Here is a 21,915-nt window from a genome sequence, read left to right as displayed (position 1 = left end):
TATAATGTTTCATATTCTAAATATTGCTGTTGTATATTAGGTTGAATCTTGCCAAAACCTTATTTGTGATTCTTGATATCTTAGCTAAAAATTATTTGTCATGAGTATTGGGTGCTGAAATTTATCTAGATGCTAAAGTCTCAAGGAATACAATTTTAGAATATGAAAAGGGCATCTAATCAAGATAACTAAAAAGCAAATGGATTTTATCTGTCATTGACCTCCTCCAAACATGTGAACATTTAGAGTAAAAATTGTGTAAATAAAAATATAAATATTTAAGTGCGGTATCTACAAGTGTACATGTCAAATTATAATATAGATTTATGTTACAACGGAACATCGTTAAGTATTCCGAAGATTATTACCAATGGATTGCATATTGGAGAAACTATTATTAAATTAATTATAGAAAATAATTACTAATCTAATCGAGTCACGAATTAGTAATGTGAATCAAAATTAATATTTTAATTAAACTAATTAAATTAATATACCTAAACTAACCTAATGGAATTTCCTATTCCTAGTGTTGACAATGCAAGCCTTTAGCCTAAGATTGATTAAATCCCTAATTATCTAATTAAATAATTACTTATCCTCGATTAAGTTATTTATCACCCTTAGTTAAGAATACCTTTCCGGCCTCATCTTCACTAAGGATTACCACCTAAGTTACCCTTCTGGTCTCTTCCTAGGCATACGAATACCCTCTCTATCTCACCACTTAGCACAAGTTATACATGACAAGGCACTCTACCTGTTTCACCTATCTAAATATTCTATCAGGGGGCATCACTCCCTAATATACTAAGTACTCTTAACTAAATACCTAATTTCAGATCAATAATTACTTAACAGATAAATTAGTTTGTTAACCGAAACATGCAAGATATAAATAAAGCGCAAGAAATTATTCAAACATTCATATAAATGTTAATTGATCAGGTTAACGAAATATAAAAAAAGAAAGATATAAGAGAATGCTTGTGAATATATGTTGAAGCGCGGGCTCGAAGGAAACTCCGCTCGCAAATGTCTTCACATCGGCATAGAGAAATTCCGACTAAGCGAACATAAAAAAAATACAAAGAAAACTGAATAGTAAAAATTGTCTGTCTAAGTCTGTACCCCCAATTTCGATGACCCTAAGGTTACTTATGTAAGCTACGGGTTACTTAGTGCCTAGATACATTTAGATACTAATTAATTCAATATACTCTTAAAGTGTTAGGGTCTAAATATGGAAATATCCCAATAGTGTTGTCCAAAGAGTCAACTCATTTTGGCCTACCTTCGTCATGTCATCATGACGTGGAAAGACTCCTCATCACGACGTTGCCACTGTGAACTAATTCCTATAATCACTGCGTCGTCATGACTAGAGGAAGTTCCTCGTCACGACGTTAAGTGATTTTCTAGCCTTGGCAGCTTTGTTGATCTATTTTGCAACATGGCCTTCTTTGTATTGTGGCCCGACGATCATTCTTTGTATTCTTGGACTTGAATTGACATCCTACACACTTAACTACCCCATTAGTCACTCACGATCAAGTTGGCCTTCCGGGTCATCAAAACAGCAAAAAATGTGTAAAAACACTTATTTTATTAATATTTCATTCCCAACCTACTAATATAAAAAATGTAATAATTAATTATAAAATGCCAAGAAAACAAACTCGTTAAATACAGATAAAATTTTAACGATTTTACCCTATGTAAAATTTCGAGAAAATCCATTCAATATGTCACAACTCAACATGTTCACTATGACCAAATGATTTATTTTCATTTAATGGCTTCAAAACAGTCCAAAAACATAAACTCATTCTTCCATCATTTTTTAAGTAATCCTATATAGGATTGCAAGTTCCCATTTTCATTTTCATTTCTATTTTCATTTTTGGAAACCTACATTCATTTCCAAATGATTCCATTTCTCCATTTTAGAGAAAACATAATCATTCATGAATGCTTCCCATTTCTTTTTTTCTATTCATTTCGTTCATGTCTATTTAGATATGCAATTCATTTATGGTTTTAACAAGCTAATGGAAGGACTGATTGGACATATATAGTGGATGCTCAAATGATTTATAATTAAGTTCCAACTTTTTGCCTATTAATTATAGACTCATTTAGTCACGAAGTTATTCCACTATAATACCGTGACTTAGCTCTCCTCAACGACATACCATTACTAAAGTAACTATTCAGTGTTCGTCCAATAACCTTGTCATAAGTGGGTTACCCTCATAGGATACCCTTAATCTCTTTGGGATAATATCCGATCTCCCAATATGATCCTATTTTATCTTATGGTAACTATTACATCTTCTTCCTTGAAAAGCCAATCACTATCAAATAGTGATCAAGTCATCCATCATAAAGACGGACGACCTGTGGCCACGTTTACTTTTCATCAACCATTTAATGCTAATGAGAAGATATCATTTACCCAATATACTTTTTGGTGGACAAGTCGGTTTTTCAGGATCAATTACAGCACCAGCCCTCCGGCACATCTTCGTGATTAGGTGCGAGTATGTGATTCCTCGTGTATGCCCTTCGACACATTGTCGCATGTTCGCGAAGATCTAGTCTCCCATGTTGACCTACTAGCCCTGTAAGATAACGTACAAAAAAAGTGCATGATTACAGATAACTTCTATGACGTGCTGAGTAGGGAATAATTTTGTGCCAATAAAATACATCCACATATTGGCTTCCAAGGTCATAATTGATTGTTGAAATCGTAATGGCTCCTAGGTCACCTATTTTTGGACCCAATGGTCTCAACCCTCAGTTAAAAATTTAATTATTGCATCATAATCTACCTCGTCTTCATTTAAATTTTAGTAAAAATCGATAGCTTAGTGAGGTGTCTTATGAACAACCTCAACTGCTATTTGAAAGATGTCTATGCACACGCTTTTCACAAAGACTTTGTTCTCTTGGGTTTTAAGAAAATTTGCGTATAGTTCCTGAACGATTGATATTACAATCGATTTGAGTGGTTTTCGGCAGAATGTATTCCACCATAATCGATTGACCTTTGTAATTATTGGGTCGTGAAATGACTGCTTGGTGAAATCGAAGCCACATTTTGAGATCAATGGTTTGTTGAAATTTTTTATTCAAGCAACAACATTATTGGAGACGAACCGTCTCCTTGGTTCATTCAGAACATCGCGTTCCTCAATTTGTCAAGATGCTAGTCATTTATGATGGCAACGAATACAATTCCCACAATCAATCAGACAAATTAATTTCAAAAATCCAGGTTCTCTAATCCATCATTCAAAATTCAACAATAAAGTAAACAAATTAGAGAAAGATGTCACCAGGCTGTTCTTATTGCCGATATGTCTATTTTTCCTCGGCCATCGTGTTTGACTTTGTTAGAGATTGATTGCCCTTTAGAGGAGAGTTTTCGAGTGGGAGAAAAGTAATAAAAATTGAAAAATTAATGTCTAAAAATATGAAATATATAGAGTAGTGGTTGATTGAGGCATTGGAATGGAGGAAAATGATGGAAAATGGAAAAGGAAATCGTTTGGGTGCAGTTGAATTAAGGCTCGTCATGACGAGGGCCCTTTTATAATCATCACCTCATCACAACGTGGCTTTTTGGTTCGTTACAATGTTGCATCGACGTTACAATTCCCAAGGTCGTTACATGTACGTTTCTTCTCATTGCGACGTGGGGCCTCACATTGTGGCAACGCGATGCTTCTTGCCGTAACGACACAGGCTGTTTGTTTCCTTATTGTGAAGTTGTAGAACCACGTTGGGATGTGGTTGGTACCGTCAGGATGATGCGATTTTTCCCATCATGACAAAGATGGCTCATTGTGACATCCCGATGGTGCTCGTCACGACGCCTCGACTGTTTTGGCCTCTTTTTTACGCGAAATTCCATATTCTCAATTCTTCTATTTCCCCCTCCCCCTATTTTGAGCTTAAAAACCATTAGTAAAACACATAAAAATACCTTAATTAAAGATTAAACTCAATAATTAAAATATTTAAATGAAAAAAAGAATTTAAAATTAAAAGAATTTTAAATAAAGTATTTTTTTTATTAGGACGATCCGTATTTCAGCTAGCCTTTGAGACTTTGATATGTATTTTTTCCCTCCATCGAGATATGTAAACCAACACCTTCTGTCAATACCATTGTCGTTGCCTTATCTTTCACCGGCGTGACATCCATATTACAAGTCAGTGGCGAATCCGAGCTAACCCCAAAGTATTTTTCATGGTATTATTGTCTCGAGCTTCCTCCCATCCATGTCACAAGAAGCTTTGGTTTCCCGAGCTTTATATTTATCGTCAAACGAGAATGAGATGAACTCGTCTATTTCTTTGGTTGGCACCTCCTCGGTTATGGCTAGAAAATATATCGTCTCGTCTACACTTTTATTCAGAAACAATTGAAGCTCCTCTACCTCTAATTCTATTGCTAAATCTACTACTACATCTATATCTAGGTTAGTTGGATCAGAGGCATCTACGATTATATTCAATTCATTCTCGTCTCAGTTTTTTGTTGTTGGTAATGCATTGGTCCTTTAGATCAGAATTGGGGACATCATGTTCAACCACTTTCAATGGAGTACTTGCTTTATATCTTTTCTAGAAGAATTCCTCTAGTTGATCCAACTATTTTTGGATTCTCTTTTATTTAGCTTGGAATTCTCACTCACAGCTTTCTTGTTCGGACATATGGTCATACAAATCACAAGGAGTTTTGGTTAAATACTCGGATACCCCTAAAGGTTGCTCATGTATCTCTTCCATTGTTTCATTTCTTTATTAAAGCAGTTCTATCATAAGCGATATTTGGTTCTCCATGATCTCCCTTTGATTGTGTACTCCTTCCTCGTATACTTCGTCTTCCTTCCATGGGTTCGTCGAAGCTCCATCCGTTTCAGATGTATACTTGTTTGAATTTTGTGGGAGCTTTTTCTAATACTGAGGCTACTTATATTACTAATCGTAAATCCATTGGTTTGTCGAAGCTCCGTACCACCCAATTCGATTGAGCTTGTTTATACACATCCCAAAAAAAAATCACCATCCATGATTAAATTTGATAACCAACAAGATAAATAAAAAAAATTTAAAATAAAAATACTTAATTAACTAAAAAAATTCAAAATAAAATTATTTAATTATGTACAAAAAAATTAGAACACTATCTAGCTCGTTCTTCTTTCGACTAATATTTATTCTACAATAATCAATCTAACAAAAGTTTCACTGTCGCAATCCCCGGCAACGGCGCCAAGAACTTGACTGTCTCCAAACATGCGAATGTTTAGAGTAAAAATCGTGCAAATAAAAATATTAATATTTAAGTGTGGTATCTGCAAGCATATGGGTCAAATTGTAATATAAATTTATGTTACAACAGAATATTGGTAAATATTCTGAGGATCGTACCCAAAGATTGCATATTGCAAAAACTATTATTAAATTAATTAAAGAAAATAATTACTAATCTAATTGAGTCACGAAGTAGTAATGTAACACCCCTAACTCGATGGGAGGATGTGGCGTATACCATTCAGCCAGATAGTCCCCCAAAAACACTGAGGCGTTACTGCCAGTTTAAAAACCCTTTAACTTAGATTCAAATTTTTAGAATGATAGATTTAAAGAGTTCTCTTTACGTTAAATTCTATTATTTTTCTTTCCTTTTTGTAATATATTCTTTTTTTTAAAGAAGGTTACGATTTATAAAAGAAGAATTTGTTATCCATCTATTGTTCAACTATGGTACATACATATAGGTGTTAAAACTTCATAATCAACAAATCACTAAAATTATTCATGCACGTCCAGAGTGAGGATAATTCACTTTTAAAATAGAAATGACAAAGTTAATTACAAAATTTAAATTCCATATGCATGTATGTGCCATCCTCCAAATTCCCATGCATGATACAAAAATAAATAGGTGGCTCACTCGCAAACGCAGCTCTGGCGTTGCCCCCTTCAATTGATCATTCTTCCACTATCAAAATGCCTAAGAATGAAAAGTAACGAAGTAAGTTCAATTGAACTTAGTGAGTTTCAAAAGTAGACACAATAAATTTTACAAGAATTTCGATAATTAATAAGCATCAGTACTCGTAAGAAAAGAATAACAGAATTTTTCGTGAGACTTTGTCACGCAGACATAATACATCAACTTATACACATACAATACTCAGATTTTTCAAAATTGGTGTTGGGTGTATTTTTTAAAAATTTTCTCATCAACTTTTTATAATCTTGTTCAAGCCTTCTTCTCTAATGTCAAACTCAAACATGTTGAGTCTAACAATATCGTTATTGCCATCACATCCCTTTTTATGAACATCCCCATTCGTCTTATGTTGGAAGAGTTTGGAAATGTGCTTTATTTGCCTCCCGGAGGTAACTCCGATGAAAAGGGGTCGTTCAATTCCACTTTCTTTATTGAGTTTGGACATTCAAACTCAATATCTATGATCATGTTCTCTATCTAATTATCATTTGAAATTTGCGTCCTATCAAGAAACATGCCAAGCTTCATAACACCGATTATTAATGGCTTGATTCTATCCATTCCGATAAGCATCCTGACCTAGCCCTTATTATGTACAATGACATAACTAAGGCTATCGAGAGGGCGATGTCTCAAACCTCACCCTTCCTCATGGCACTTATTTGTCATATATTTTTAGGAAGTTAGGTATTAGTACCCTTGGAGACACCCACATTTCCTTTAATTAGCCTATTAGTTATGGGGCACTTCACCATGCCGGTTATCATTATGATGCCAACTCCGGTGAATGGATCAAGAGTGGTCATCTGAATGCAAATGAAAATGACAATGTCAAAGGCGCATTTGAAGATATTCTGGCATCCAAGCATGTTCCTCCTCTGGGTACTTTATCTCAGGTTGTTCAACCTTCTTCAGATATTAATGTTGTCATCATTTATGCTCTACACTCTTTGAGTAACGATGTTCAAAGAATTAGATATGAGGTTAGATCTCATAGAGATGAGGTTAGCTCTCGACTATTGACTTTAGATATGCAAATGGCATCACTTTTAGCACATCACCCCCAACTCCTCTATTTTCCCCTAGTGATGAAGATTATGATAGCTTTGATACATTCATATCATTTTCATGACACTTGCACTACTATTTTTGTTGCTTCCTATGTTTATGGTTTATTGCACCTTATTACTTAATCAGTATTTAAAGAAACTTTGATTTTTTTATTTTTTATTTTTGAAAATATTAGTTCATTCTTTCTTTATTTTTATATATAATCTTAAACTAACCGTCTTTTTCTCCTAAAGCTTTATTTTGATTTTTTTATATCACAAAAAGGGGAAAGTAAAGGTAAATTTATTGATATTGTGCTAAATTAAATTAACTTTATGCAAATTATTTGTCCATTCTTTTCAAAGTAAAAATGAATGCCAAATTTTTATTTTATATCAATTTTTATTTAGAACTTAAATTGAAAATGAATTTTATTAAGGGGAGCAATTTATTCAAAAACAAATTTACCGAATGTTTAAGTTAAAGTTGAGCAAAATTAATAAAATGATTTCTCAAATGAAGTCTAAGAAATAAAATTTTGAATCTTTTCTTTGAACTCTTAGAAAATTTTTGAATCAAATTTAAAATCAAGTTAAAATTATTTTAGTCAAGTAAGAATTCTTTCAACTAGTCAAATTATTTTTAAAACAAGTCAGTATAACTCTAGGCTAAAAAGTACCGATACTTTTTGGCCAAGTATCGATAGTTTTTAAAATATTCTCTAGTATCAATCCGGTATCAATACTTTTTCATATGGTATCGATAAAATGTTCTCTGGTATCAATATCTTTAGCTCCAAAAGTCATTGAATTCTGCATTTAATGCAAAAATTACTAATACATTTTTAGCAGGTATCGATACTCGCGGTTGCAAGTGGATTAAATGCACTGGTTTTCACATCACTAACGGCTCTATTCGTATCTCCAACAACCACAACAGTTGGAAATCAATTAGGGGGTATAAATACTTGCTTCCAAAGATCCTACAACAACAAGAGAGATAATTCAAGCCTAAAAGATCAATCAATCAACCTTTGTGCTCAATCTTCCTACTTTTCTTGTACACACTTATGAGCTTTCATTGTTATTCTTTTAGCTCAAATGTATTCTTGTTTATTAGTGTTTAATTGGCAAATAATTCAATCTTGTAAGGATTTCTTCTTAGTTTGCTATTTGTGTTTACTCTTTGAGAAGGTTTGTATCTTAAGGTTCGGGTGGAAACCTTAAGGGAGTTTGTAAGGTTAAAATTTGTCTTCAAAGGTTATCAAATTAGTGAATTTGGAAAAATTATTAGTTGTGGAAAGCTAAGGTAGTGGAGTAGGAAATTGGGGTCGAACCACTATAAATCGAAATGTTCATTGTCTCTATCTTTCTTTTTAGCAACATAAGGGTCATTGTCTCGAGACGATTGACAAATTGTTTCGAGACATTCAAACATCAAAGATAAAATAGTTTTTCAAGAGAAGCATGTCTTGAGACATGAATCCATTCTCTCGAGACATGGTGTGCAGCTTAATAGTTTGGCCCAAGGTTCGTGTCTTAGCCCCGAACCTTCACAAGTAGGCCAATTGATCATGTCCACATTCAATTGCATAGGATTACTCAATTATCTTTGAAATTCCATGGCATGATTGTTGTCTATTGCTTGATTGAGTTCCTCTAGCAACGAATGTGGTATCTTGCATTCAAATCCACCAACCAGTTTAGGTAAAAGGTGTTATAGAAAAAAAAATGTAGTCAAAATCATCCTTCAAAGTTATTGAAAACTTATGCTATTAATATGGTATGAAGGGGCATTTGTCACGTGCCTGACATACATCTAAGCATCTAGTGAAATTTATCAAGCATCCATTAAATGAAAATGATAGAATATTGAGATAAAATTTTGCATTCCAAAATGATGAAATGAAAGCTAATTTTTCTGAAAAAAAAAGTAGAGTTTTACTACGATGCTAAAGCTAACCATGCTTATAATAACTATGATTTTCATGAGATTTCTTTGAAGATCATAATGTGAAAAATTAGAATATTTGATATTATCTTAAAATTATGTTTTTCTTGTTTTTATGTTTTAAGTATTGTTTTATTTTTCTTTCTCAGTTATATATATATATATATATATATATATATATATATATTTATGACTCTTTTCAATATTTCTTATAGTGTATTTTATTTATTCATCATAATTTTATTGAATTAAAGATTGATGGAGACATGTCTTGCAAGTAAGTGCCACCACACATACTCTACTGAAAGATAAGAAATTAACCTATTTATTTTGCATCGCTAGTAAGGTGGTTAATGAAAAATGTAAGCTTCCTTTTCGAAAGTTTACAAGTACAAATACACATCCAAGTAACCTCCAAGAGTAAAATCAAACTATTACAACACAAACAAAAATGGCTTGAGAACTGGAATAACGAATCAAACTACTCCAACACAAACAAGCTACGAATTGAAACAATCTAGACTATGAATTGATTAAACCTACACATGGCACTAGCATATGACACACTTTGTGTATGGTGGGTCTCGAACCTAGGCACTTAAGACCCAAGACCTCTACCTTTTCCAATAGCGATTAAATTTATTTACTCATAGATTCTAGTACAAACAAACACATTTTCTAAATCAATTTTTCCATCACACCCTTTTGCAATGATCTCTACAATACTTATTTGAATATGTTTAGGAACATAATTCCACGAATTTTCGATACCTTGGATGTTAGTAAAGGAATGTATAGTTTGCTTAGAATTACATGGCAAGGAGAGCAAGAAATGATAATTCAAGTTTTAGTGCTACATACATTTTCTATTTAGGTTATTCAAAATTTTTCTTCTTGGTATTATTCATGTTATGGTTGCAAATATATATATATATATATATATATATATATATATTCGCTGATTTATTTGAATGCTCTGCTCTGTTTCGGTGAAAATATATGAACCATGAAGATGTCTGTTCTTATTGAACTCTGGGATTGTTAGAATGAGAATTTCTTTTTCACATTTTGTGATGGGAATTGAGATCGAGTGGACTAAATGCATTTCGGATTAAGCTACTGAAAAGAAATATAATCATCTTAGCCAATTCTGAAGTTAAAGAGTCCTACATCCATTCCCCAGGCAAAACAAAGAGCTGAGGGAGCCTCTAAACTACAATTGCAAAATGCAGATTAGTATTTGCCACAAATCCTACATGCAGAACCTGCCGAGCATTCAAAACACAACCTAGACTTCCTATATACACATGCAGTTGCCATATCGATACTCAAGCAGTAGCTATTTTTTCCCGAAGTACGAAAATAGTGTTGGCTGCTTATCACCACCACCTTTGATGTTTCCCTTTTTCCTTGCAGGGCTTGTTTCGATTTTATCTTTAGATGGCTTGGTATCAGCTAAAAGCTCCTCGTAGTCCCTTTTAACTTGGCTCTTCCCTACATCCCCAAGGGATGGAACAGGAACATTAGACTTTGAATCATGGTCCTTATCTATTAAGGATGCAAGTCTATCATCTGTGCTTCTAGGATCCTCCTTTAAGTTATTCAGCAAATTTGTTTTGACAGATTCATCACACACACTTTGCTCCATGTTTGATTCTTGTTCCTTTTCAACTTTCCTTGTTGAGAAGAACTTTGAGATAGAATTCTTTTCTTGTGTCTTCAGTGGTACCTACGAACATAGTTGAAGAAGTAATTAGTGGATTTCTTGGAATAAACCCTGACGCCATGAAATTTTAGTTAAATGCAACCATTTTTCTGTAAAAAAGCTAAGCAGAGCTAGACAATGAATCCAAGTTAAAAATCATTGAAACCAAACAGAAACTCATTCTTGGAGTTGTATCTAGACCAATGATATCCCTAGATTATGAAACCAAATAACATAAATTCCTGCTGGCACTACCTCTTTAACGCACTCAGGTCCTTCAAAAGACAGCTTACCAATTGCAGGGGTTACTGGATACCACACCTGAAAGTCAAATGTTAGCATATAAGAAAAACAAACTCATATCTTCATTATCATTCAGCATATCTAAAATGCAGTTGTACCCTTGTGATTTCTCAGATTCAGAAAGCTCTTACCAAATCTGGATTTTCATACGGTTTAAGCAGCATATCAGTTTTAGAACCATTTAGCCATGCATCTGTTGATCCCTTGTCACCCAAAATTACCGGCATCCTGTCTACATAGACATTAATTGAATGTGTTAATACAAGGATTCTTAAATTTCCAACGATTAGTGGCAGGAAAATCAAATTATTCAAGAACATATTAACATAAACGGAAACAGATAAAAAGACAAGGCCAAAACACTGGCAAACCTGCATCTGAAAACTGATCCGACTAAACAAATTTCCTCATGTAGTGCTTAGCAGCATATAGCAACTCACTATCATCAAAATATATTCGCATATGCAAATCTCAAGAACTTATCATGATTCTTTGGAATATCAAATAGTAATCATACATTTGAGCCTTTTTCTTTATTCAGGTCATTAACATAACTTACTATTCTCACATTATTGTAGATGAGACATAAGCATATTCATCTATAGTCTCCAATTAGGTGATGCTTGCATCCAAGCAGATTCTAGGAGATGGTGGTAGCTAGTGGAATAAATTATGTACAGATGGAAAGAAAACAATATCTTCCTCCGACTTAATAATACTCCTCATTGATTGCTTATCTTAATTTTGACATTGATTTAGGGGAAAAATTAAGGGAATACAACTTCACAGCAATAGCTCAATGTGACAAACCTTATATGGAAAATTTTACTCCTAAAAAGGACCACCTCATATTTATTAAAAAGAAAGAGGGCCTATAACTGTCAGAGTTAAGGAATATTGCACTGCTGAAACTAATAAACAAATAATTCAACAAACGAAGTTTCACACGGAAAATATTTGACTACATGGGTCATATGTTCATAGTTCAATATGTTGCTGAAAAACTCATTAAGCACAAAATAAATTTACAGTATAACTCACCATGAAGCCACTGAAAAGTTGACGACGCGGAAGTAGTAAGTATGGTAAAAGTGTGAAGTTTCTCACCTGCAGGAAGACAATACACTAATGTGTTATTCACTCTAATTATAATTTTCAGAAGAAAAAAGAAAACCACATCTTGAATCTTAACAAGAGGTATCTTATTTCATCATTACTAAATTTAAATCAGCATAGCCCAAAATAAGTCATTGTCTAACCTAAATGAACAAGCAGGGAACCCATCAAATTAGCAGAGATAATAAAAATAGGGGAGGAGAAATTTAGTTACTGCAAATTATAAAGACCGGAATATGAAGAAAGGGCTTCACCTTCAGAGTTCTCCCAAGAATCATAAAGAGCAGCAAACACTAGAGGCCTGCCATCCTTGAAATGAATGTAGTATGGCTGTTTCTTCGAAACATCTTTCTTCCACTCATAGAACCTGACAAGAGTAACTGCTTCTTTATTGAACAAGATGGAAATAAAAACAAGAAGGAAATTAGGAAATAATGACACAAAGGATGAAAGAGTAAGTTCTTCTGGTAAGATCATTTGCACAACTACAAGAACGGAGCCTTCATGAAAATAGACCAACTTCAGATGAAGGGAAAAGAAATACCACAGTAATCTTTTTTTTTTTTGGCCAGAGTAATCATTTAACTTAGAATTACTAATTTCCTTTTAGAAAAAGTTTTTTTACTCATAAAGTCTTACAATGTGGCATAAAATCAAATACATTTTCTATTTTCTCTGCTTAGAAAACAACCAACAAGAATTAGTTACTCTAATTTCTAACAAGCAACTACAGGAGCTTAATCTCATCTACGACACCATGGAAGATATCATAAAGAAACAGAGAAATTCTATTCTGTAACATCTAGTATCAATTCTCAGTTCAGTTTTCAGAAGCACGCGAGGTATTATTGCAGTTTTCAGGCTTCAGCTACGGCATCTTCATAAATAAATCAAAGGGCTTCAAAATCTGAATTTTCAGAGCATAAGAACAAATGCAGCAACAAAATATGTGAATTTTTCATAAATAGATCAATGTACCATTCTTAGTTCCATACCCTTCAACTGCCACTAAGCACCGGCTTTTGGGAAGGAGGCGCCGGAAAGAAGCCTTTTCACATACTGATTCTGATCGAGCGTTGAACTGTGGATTTGAAAAGACTCACTTAGCAGAAAAGATTTCCCCACTTTGTGATGTCAGAAGGTATATAGAACTGTACTTGTTAAAACTGGTAGCAATTTTTGAGCAAGGATAGACATTTAAAGGCAAAATTAACTTAAAGCAGCAGCGACAGTATCATCGGAAGATTTCGGTAAAATGTTTTTTAGGTGTGTCTGGTTGTTTCTTTTAAAAATGTATTGGTTTTTACTTCTTCAGAAGTTCAAAACTAAAAGTAGAATCATATCAATGAAATAGGTAAAATACAGAAATATAACAAAACATTCAATCATATTTATTCCCACATAAGAAAAATATGCATTCTTCGACATATTTTCATAAACCTTCAACCTAAGCTCTTTCTTTCAAAAGCAAATTGCAAATAAAAAAGATGTTTGAAACGAACGCCTAAATAAATAACAAGAGAAACTGTCAATAAATTCAAAAATGGATTTAAATTGAAGACTATGCAAAGTTGAACACACTTATTGGAATAAGAGAAGCTTAAATAAAAAGATTACCATCTTGAAAAAGTCAGGCTTATCGGATTTCTTAGTGAAACTAGGGATTAGTCCCCATTTCATGCAGTGAAGAACGACTCCTGCTACATCGGTATTAGATCCATTGTCCCGTCGAACAACAGGAATATTCATTCCCGGGCCAACATTATACGACGGACGGTACCTATATGGTTTTCAAATCAAATTCCAAAATCGGAAAAAAACAGAACACACCCGCGAGAGGTAGGGAGGAAAAAAAAGTAGAAAAATATTAAAATACAGAACATTACCGGTCCATGTTAACATGGCGGATGGGGCCATCATTGCGATGGCAAGCTCTGGGAATGTCATCGGCGCGAAGAGTACAACGAGCTCTTCCGCACATCTCTGTTTGCTTTGAATTAAACTTGTGTGAATTTTTTTTTTAAGTGATGAATTATTGCTAATATTTTTATGGGCGGGTAGCAAGTGCGGGAGTGAGTGGGAGTGGCCAGTGGGGGTGTGTTTTCTCTTTATTTTTTACCGCTGTCAAGCGAATGTTGGAGAAACCTTGTCAGAACCGTTGGATCTCTGGGTGCCTAGAGATTGGTGGTTCTAGTCCAACCAAATTCCTTTCTGGTTTTGGTAAACTACAATTAATAACTTATGTTTTTATCATTTAGTTTTAAAGTTACAAAATGGTAATTATTGAATTAAGTAAATGTTTTCATTAAAATAATTAAATTAGTGGAAAATTTTTATTTAAAACATTGAAATGTTAAAGTTTTTTTTATTCTAAATCATTTAAATAACTTCAAGCAACGATATAATGATCGAGACGGTAGATCAATACTTATCATCAAATAGAAGAATATATTTTAGATTTAAGTCGATTTGACGGTCAATACCGAAAATCAAAGAAGAAAACTGTTTGGATTTTGCTTCGTAGATTCGTGACATTTGTAGATTGACGCAGGCTGTACGAACAGAAAATGTTATACAACAATAATTTTAATAATTCAGTGACTTAAATAAATTTTTTTAAATAATTTAATAACCATTTTATAACTTTTTAAGTTAAAGGACTAAAATGTTTAATCACATAGTTTTTTTTCAATTGTGTTGTTTTCGTATTTCTTTCTTTTTATACACGTTTTCTCATATTTCAAATTCTCTTTAGGGTAAATTGTATAAATGGCCATTCAATTATGTTTGCATTTCTATTTTGTTCACTTAACTTTAAAACTTTTCAATTTAGGCACTAATGTGCCTTTTTATAACTGGTATAATAACACAATTAGTCCTCAATACTTAAATATTCTACCAATTTGATCCTAATTCTAAATAATTCAATAAATTTAACCCTTCATATTTTCAAGTTCCATCAAAATGATCCTTAAACTTCCTAACCAAAGGTTTCAACTTTTAAAAAAGGCATTTCACATCTATAAACTAAGAGATTATTATGTGTTCTATTTTTAAAATTTTAAATTCACAATAGATAATATGTATCACTAATAATCGATTTAGTGTCAAATCATTTCTTGAATTAATTAAAAACTAAAATTATGTCCGTCAGAGTGAAAAATATTTTTAAAAATATTAAATTGTTTATATAATTTTATTATATATTATATTTTTAAAATTTGTATTTTTATTATTTTTAATGGTGTTTAATTAATTTCTAACACTAACTTCTTAAAAATATAAACAAGGGTTATGTACGAATTGGATAATTTCAACCATAAATAAAATAATTAGTAGATGTGGAATGCCTTTTTTTTTTTTAAATTGAAAGCTTTGGTTAGGAAGATTTGGGATCAAATTGATAGAATTTGTAGATGTGAAGGTTAAATTTATTTGAATTATTTAGAACTAGGATCAAATTGATGAAATATGTAAATATTGAAGACTACATGTGTTATTATACCAATTAAAAATAATTTCTGTTATCAATTTAATAACAGATGACTAAAATATGCCGGATTCAATGTTAGTGTCTAAATTAAAAAAAAATTAAATAACTAAAACATGAAGCTGCGCATAGTTGGGTGGTGATTTAGTTTACCCTTCTTTTTATAATATCATTAAGCCAAATTAAATAGACAGTACTTATAAAGTAAATTTAAAAGTAGATTATCTTTATGGTTATATAGTTAAAATTTTATATAAAAGATAATGAAAAATAAACGTGAAAAAAATATTAATTTCCTTTCAATGGTATGTTTTAACTTTTTAATTACATGAATAATTTTTCACAAAAGACTCATATTTAAGGGAAATTAAATCTCAAATAAAAGTTGAGAATTGAGTTTTAATTTGATTAGTATGAGTACTATTATCAATGTAGGAAGACGTAGGTTTGAGTGTATTGAAGCGCATTATCCTTTTATTTATGGGTTAGGGAGGGACTATAAGTAGTTCTAGATATTGTGTAAAAAAAAATGAGATATGATCAGAACTTATAATGAAATTGTTCAAAAAAAATTTCAAATAAAAATTAATACTTTTATGGTACCAAATATAGAAATCATTTTTCCACAACTTCCCAAAAATAAATAAAATTTCCATCTATTTTCAGGATTATTTGGCATTTGTGTAAACTTTATGATCCTCATGCTACAAACCTATAATATATTATTAAGAGATGTGAATTTCAGTAAAATATATTGAAAATTAAGTCAGGTGTTTAGCTTATAGAATGAAAAAATTATTTTTGGCAACAAGATTATTTAGTTGGTAATGAAATTATTAAAATATAAGATTATTTATCACATTATCAAAAATGTTCCATTATTCTATTTGAGCTAAATTTATAAAATTGTCGTTCACCTGAATTTGCTTTTCTTTTTAGTGTATAGTAGGATATTTTAAAATGTTAAATGCAAATATCACCAAAACATAGATATTTTAAATTTTATCTTAATTATTAAAACAACTGTAATATTTATCCACTCAAAAATAAGAGAAACACAATTTTTTTCTTTTTAATAAAATTATTTTTATTTGGTCTAAAGGATAAAATTGACTAAAACTAAAAAAATAAGGATAAAATAGTCATAAAATGAATATTATTCTCAAAATTTAAGATTACCTAACACATGATATTGAGATTATCCTTCTATATTATTAATAAAATTCTTGATTGAGTTAGTGTCATGGCTTAATGGATACTATCTTGTTTAGTGAATGACTAATAAACCATTTTATTAAATAACTATTACTATTACTTTAATGACCGTTTTGTCTTTCCATACTTTTATATAGTTTTTAAATGAAAGAACTTTGTTTCATTGAAAACTTCTTTCGAAAAATAATTTCTAAAAATAGTATGATTTTTGAAAAATTTTGTATTTTTAGTGTTTGGATGGTTCTAAGTAAAATATTTTCTTATATTTGGTAATTTTTCTAAACTCATTCGAAAGTTGTTTTAAGATAAACAAACAAATTAAAAATGTTTTATAATCGAAAAAATGATTTTAGTAGTAAAAATAATTTTAAGTGAATTAACATTGTTTTAGAAAAACAATAATTTGAAATTTTTTGTAAGAATTTCATTGAAATATATACGCATAATAATAAATTTAGCCCTAGCATTTACTCATTTTGTCATTTTGGCCTTCAATTTTTAAAATTTAATCAAATTGCTTGTTTTAGGTGAAAAACATACTAACTGTTAAAATTTTAACAAAATTGATGTGGCCACCAGTGTGTAGTCCACGTATAATTCATAAAATTTTAAAAAAATAAAAATATTTAAAAAATCAACAAAGTTCATAAAAAATTTTTAGAAAATTTATCCATGACAACAGTTAAGTATACATAAAATGCCACGTGAGCTATCACATTAATGTCATTTAAAATTTTAATAGTTCAATCAGTTTTTCTATAAAAAAACAAGCAATTTGACTAAAATTTAAAGGTTAAGGGCCAAAATGACCCTAATAAAAGGAACAGATGTATCATCCCTAATGCCCCTGAGATGAGAATAATGTTATTTCAAGATTTACACGTGTTAGAATTTTTTAAGTATATAAACTAGGAATAATTAGTGTTATTAGTGTAACAGCCCGAGTTTGGAGCTAGTCGGAATAGTGGTCTCGGAACCACAAATCTAAAGTCAAATAAATTATTTTATTATTATTTTGGAGTCATTGCATGTTTATAAGAGAGCATGAAAAATTTAATGGACTAATTTTAGCGTTTATAAGCCCAATTGTGAAAAAGGACTAAATCGCATAAAGTGCAAAAGTCTTGAATTGATAGCTAAAGGTGTTAAATAGTTAGAGAGCTAAAATTAGGGGTCTTTAAAAGGCAAATAGACCCTTGGAAGAAGGCATAGCTGGCTATAGAGTCAAAGAGGAGACAAATTTGTCAAAATTAGGTGAGTTGGTGACCAATTTTGACTAGATTAAAACTAAAATAAAGGGAAATGATATCATCTTTTTTTTTCCATCTTCTTCTCCACTGAATTTTCAGAAAAATTAATGGTTTGAAAGCTTGAAATTTTTCAGCAACTTGAAGCACTCACAAGTAAGTGATTTTAATTAGTTTCTTGAAGATTTTTATATTTTTGGACCCCTTGAAGCATGAGCTTTCAAATGAGGGTACTATTTTGCAAAATGGTTGAAAGTATAGGGTTTTTCCATAAGAGCATCTAGGGTGTTTTCTGAAATTTTATGGAAGAATATGAGTCTTGGGTGTGATATAAACAACTTTTGTGAAAGGTGTTAGCATGAAAACACCTAAAGGGACCATTTTGCATAAGTTGTAAAATAGATGAAAAATGTGTGAAATAGTAGGATTTTGGAGTTACTATAAAGTAAAAAGGTTCGGCTAGGCTTAAGGTGTGAAGAAATTTGATAAAAATCAATTTTCAAGCTTAGGGGTAAAATGGTCATTTTGCAAAAGTCTAGGGGCAAATTGGTCATTTTGCCCAATTATGAATTGTAAAGTGCCTAGATTGATAAAGTGACTAAATAAGTGCATTTTGTTATTATAGATCAAGAAATACTGAATCCAAATCCAAACTAGGGGAAAGCCAAGCAAATCGACTAAATTGACTAGTCGCCACATTTTATAATTCGAGGTAAGTTGTAGGTAAATAATACAACTACAATGTTAATGTATGTGTTGAATTGTATTTGAGATTAATATAGCATGAATTGCTTGATTGTGAAATTGAGAAAGCATGATAGTAATAGAGATAGTAGAGTTCTCATTTGAATTTAGGAAATAAATCGGATATTCATGTCATAACATATGGATTATTGTGAGCTAGTTTAAGACATGTTTGGGACATGCATTGGCCACATTATGAGAGCCAGTGTAAGACCATGTCTGGGACATGGCATAGGCATTGAGATGAGTGCTAGTGTAAGACATGTCTAGGACATGCATCAGCCTCGAGACGTAAGCCAGTGTAAGACATGTTTGGGACATGCATCGGCTACGAGATTATAGTCAGTGTAAGACCCTGTTTGGGACATGGCATCGACTTGAGATATGAGCCAGTGTAAGACCATATCTAGGACATGACATAGGCACCTTACCCCACGTTTGAGGCTATGGAAATATCCGATAATGTTCCAAATGGTTCAATGGAGAAAGTATGATCTCAAGTTAACGAGGAAAAATTTTAACTGCGTTGTGAGTGGAACATGTACCTATATGATATGTATGAAATGTGAGCTCAATATATGCTATATAAGGTGTATTGAATATTGATGAGTAAGTTTTACTTTTTTCCACTTGTGTATTATGATACTTGTTTATGAATGGTAAAGTTATGTTGTATATTTATTTATGTGCAACTTACTAAGCTTTATACTTACTCCCTCTCCTTTTCCATTTCTTATAGTGCCGCCTATCTAGCTCAAGGATCAATGGAAGTCAGAGATATCGATCACACTATCAATTGAAGCACTCGGTATAGTTTGATCTATATTTTTGAATATGGCATGTATAGGGCTTAGACTTTACTATTTTTGGTGTCATTAAGAACTGGCCAAATGTGTTGGCTTGGGTTGAAAACCCTTCATTTTGTATTAAGCCTCAAATGATGGTAATCATTCATTTTGATTTGTATGCAAAGATGTTAATTTCATAGATGAGTATAATGCACCCATGGAATTTTGTTCATTGTGGTTGATTTGGTTGCTTGAGATAGCCTTGTATTAGCTTTGGTTGTTAATGTGCATGTTGTGTAGGTAAGGGTGGCAAAGAGGCTTGGTAAATAGCCTTATATTGTCCACACGGGTAGACACATGGGTGTGTGTCTAGGCCGTGTGTGACACACGGTCTGCCCTACGAGTGTGTGGTCTGACCGTGTGTCCCCTGCAGGTAAAAATTTCAAGTCAGTAAGCATGGTAGTAAATACACGGGCAGAGACACAGCCTTGTGTCTTAGCCATGTGAAGGACACAGCCTAGCACATGGGCGTGTGCTTTGGCCGTGTGACATTTTGGGGATGCTGAAGTCAGAAACAGAATGTCCATGTTTTTACACACGGGCTAGGACGCGGGTGTGTCAAGGACGTGTAAAGCACACGGACCTGTCAAGGCCGTGTGAATCACACGGGCCAGGGACACGGGTGTGTGCCAGGCCATGTGAAAACCCCTGTAGGTGTGCAATTAGAATTAATTCCACACGGGTGGAGGACATGAGCGTGTCCCTGTATTGTTTAGGCCGTGTGAGCCACACGGGTCATCAACACACCCATGTTGAAAAAGGCCACATAGGCATGTTGTCCTTCCACGTGGGCGTGTGTTTTCTTTCAAAGTCAAATTTTCTATATATAGATTAAGGGCCCGGGTTGATCCTAAATAGTTCCCAATGGTTGATTAGGGGCTCGTAGGCCCATCATAAGAGGTTTAAAGTAGAAATTGAAAATTTTTAAATTGGACCTAGTCTGGGTGACTTGTGAAAAGTTATGTGCATGAGATCGAGTTAAGTAATACCTCGTATTCCGCTCTGGCGTAGGTTACGGGTATGGGGTGTTACAAGTAGAGAAGGTAATTAGATATCATAGGGAATTAAAAAGACTTGTGAATTGAGGGAAATTAATTCGAAGTATTAACTAAATCATATTAGTGTGGAAAGTGTTGGGAAAAAGTGTGAAAAAAAAAAGTATAAATGGTTGATAGCAAGATAAATTTGTATTTTTAATGCATTTAAACAAATTGGCGTGTTCAGGTGGGAAAAGTCAGTTGAATTCTGTCAAGGGAGATAATGATCAGATTTAAACAACCTACATGGTTGAGGCCATTAATTCGAGTTGGGCTTTTCAGATCGCAAGATTATCGAAGTCTTAAATTACGGGCACGTGTCACGTGGTTAGAAATTTAACAAGGGTCGATTCACAGGTCATACCGAAACCTACTACAAGAGGAAAAGCTGGTGATTTCAGGTGTCCTCGATCGCTATAACCAATTTACCGGTTGGAAGGAAAAACCTTCTTTTAAGGATCGGTTCAAGTTCGGGGTGTACCAAGGCTAAGGCTAAGTTTTAAAATATTTTATTCACTCATTTATTTTATTTGTTTAAATTTATTTTTGCAATTTCGAATCTGTTTTTATTTTTATTTTATTACACTACATATTTACTTATTTTATTATCTTTATCAATTAAAACCCCCAATTTTTTTTTACAGCTTGCAACGCACAGGTCATGGGTACAACTGTATCGCGATAATAATTCTGGTCACAGAAAAAGGTGAAATTAGATAACCAATCCTTGTGGATTTGACCCTACTGCTCTATATTGCTATTTAGTGTTATCTTGTCATAGGAATTTATATTTGGTGGTTTCGATGCCCATCAAATTTTGGCGCATTGCCGGGGATTGGTAAAATTTTCTATTTTTTGTTTGTTTTCTTTATGACCATGTCAGAACCGGGGACTCTAGCATTTAAACCAAAAATAGAGAAGTTGGCTCGAACACTTCGGTAGTTTTTCGGCACAATAAACAACCATAATCCGGTTTTGAAGTAGAATTTTATACTGAAGATATTTTTTCATTTGACGAACCAGACGAAAGGGCAGATCAAACTATACCCCAACTCGCAATAGGACTAGATGAACAATAGCCACTATGCATAACTTACCCAGTGGGTGAAACATAAATAGAGTTAAAATCGAGATTAATTTATTTATTGCCCACTTTTTGCAGTTTGAAAAATG

The 21,915-nt window shown here is 32.6% G+C and overlaps 1 protein-coding gene across 2 annotated transcripts; it reads right to left on the bottom strand.

Annotated features, from left to right (window-relative positions):
• Positions 1-10,128: 10,128 nt before the first annotated feature.
• Positions 10,129-14,294, bottom strand: LOC108469131 (uncharacterized). 2 transcript variants are annotated; one of them, XM_017770031.2, is made up of 8 exons: positions 14,048-14,279; positions 13,779-13,941; positions 13,157-13,242; positions 12,416-12,528; positions 12,087-12,152; positions 11,177-11,277; positions 10,998-11,063; positions 10,129-10,766 (listed from the first exon to the last, which is right to left on the bottom strand). In XM_017770031.2, the coding sequence occupies exons 1-8, from the start codon at positions 14,140-14,142 to the stop codon at positions 10,377-10,379; spliced, it is 1,080 nt and encodes a 359-aa protein (XP_017625520.1). In that variant the 5' UTR covers positions 14,143-14,279; the 3' UTR covers positions 10,129-10,376. The 2 variants fall into 2 exon arrangements, with proteins under 2 accessions (XP_017625520.1, XP_052886829.1); XM_053030869.1 differs by having other exon boundaries at positions 10,565-10,766; positions 11,036-11,063; positions 14,048-14,294.
• Positions 14,295-21,915: the final 7,621 nt, after the last annotated feature.

The sequence above is a fragment of the Gossypium arboreum genome, chromosome 7 (genome assembly GCF_025698485.1).
Source record: "Gossypium arboreum isolate Shixiya-1 chromosome 7, ASM2569848v2, whole genome shotgun sequence".
In the NCBI taxonomy this organism is placed as follows: Eukaryota; Viridiplantae; Streptophyta; class Magnoliopsida; order Malvales; family Malvaceae; genus Gossypium; species Gossypium arboreum.
Note: the sequence above shows the minus strand (reverse complement) of the source record. Positions and strands in the feature narration are given on the sequence as shown.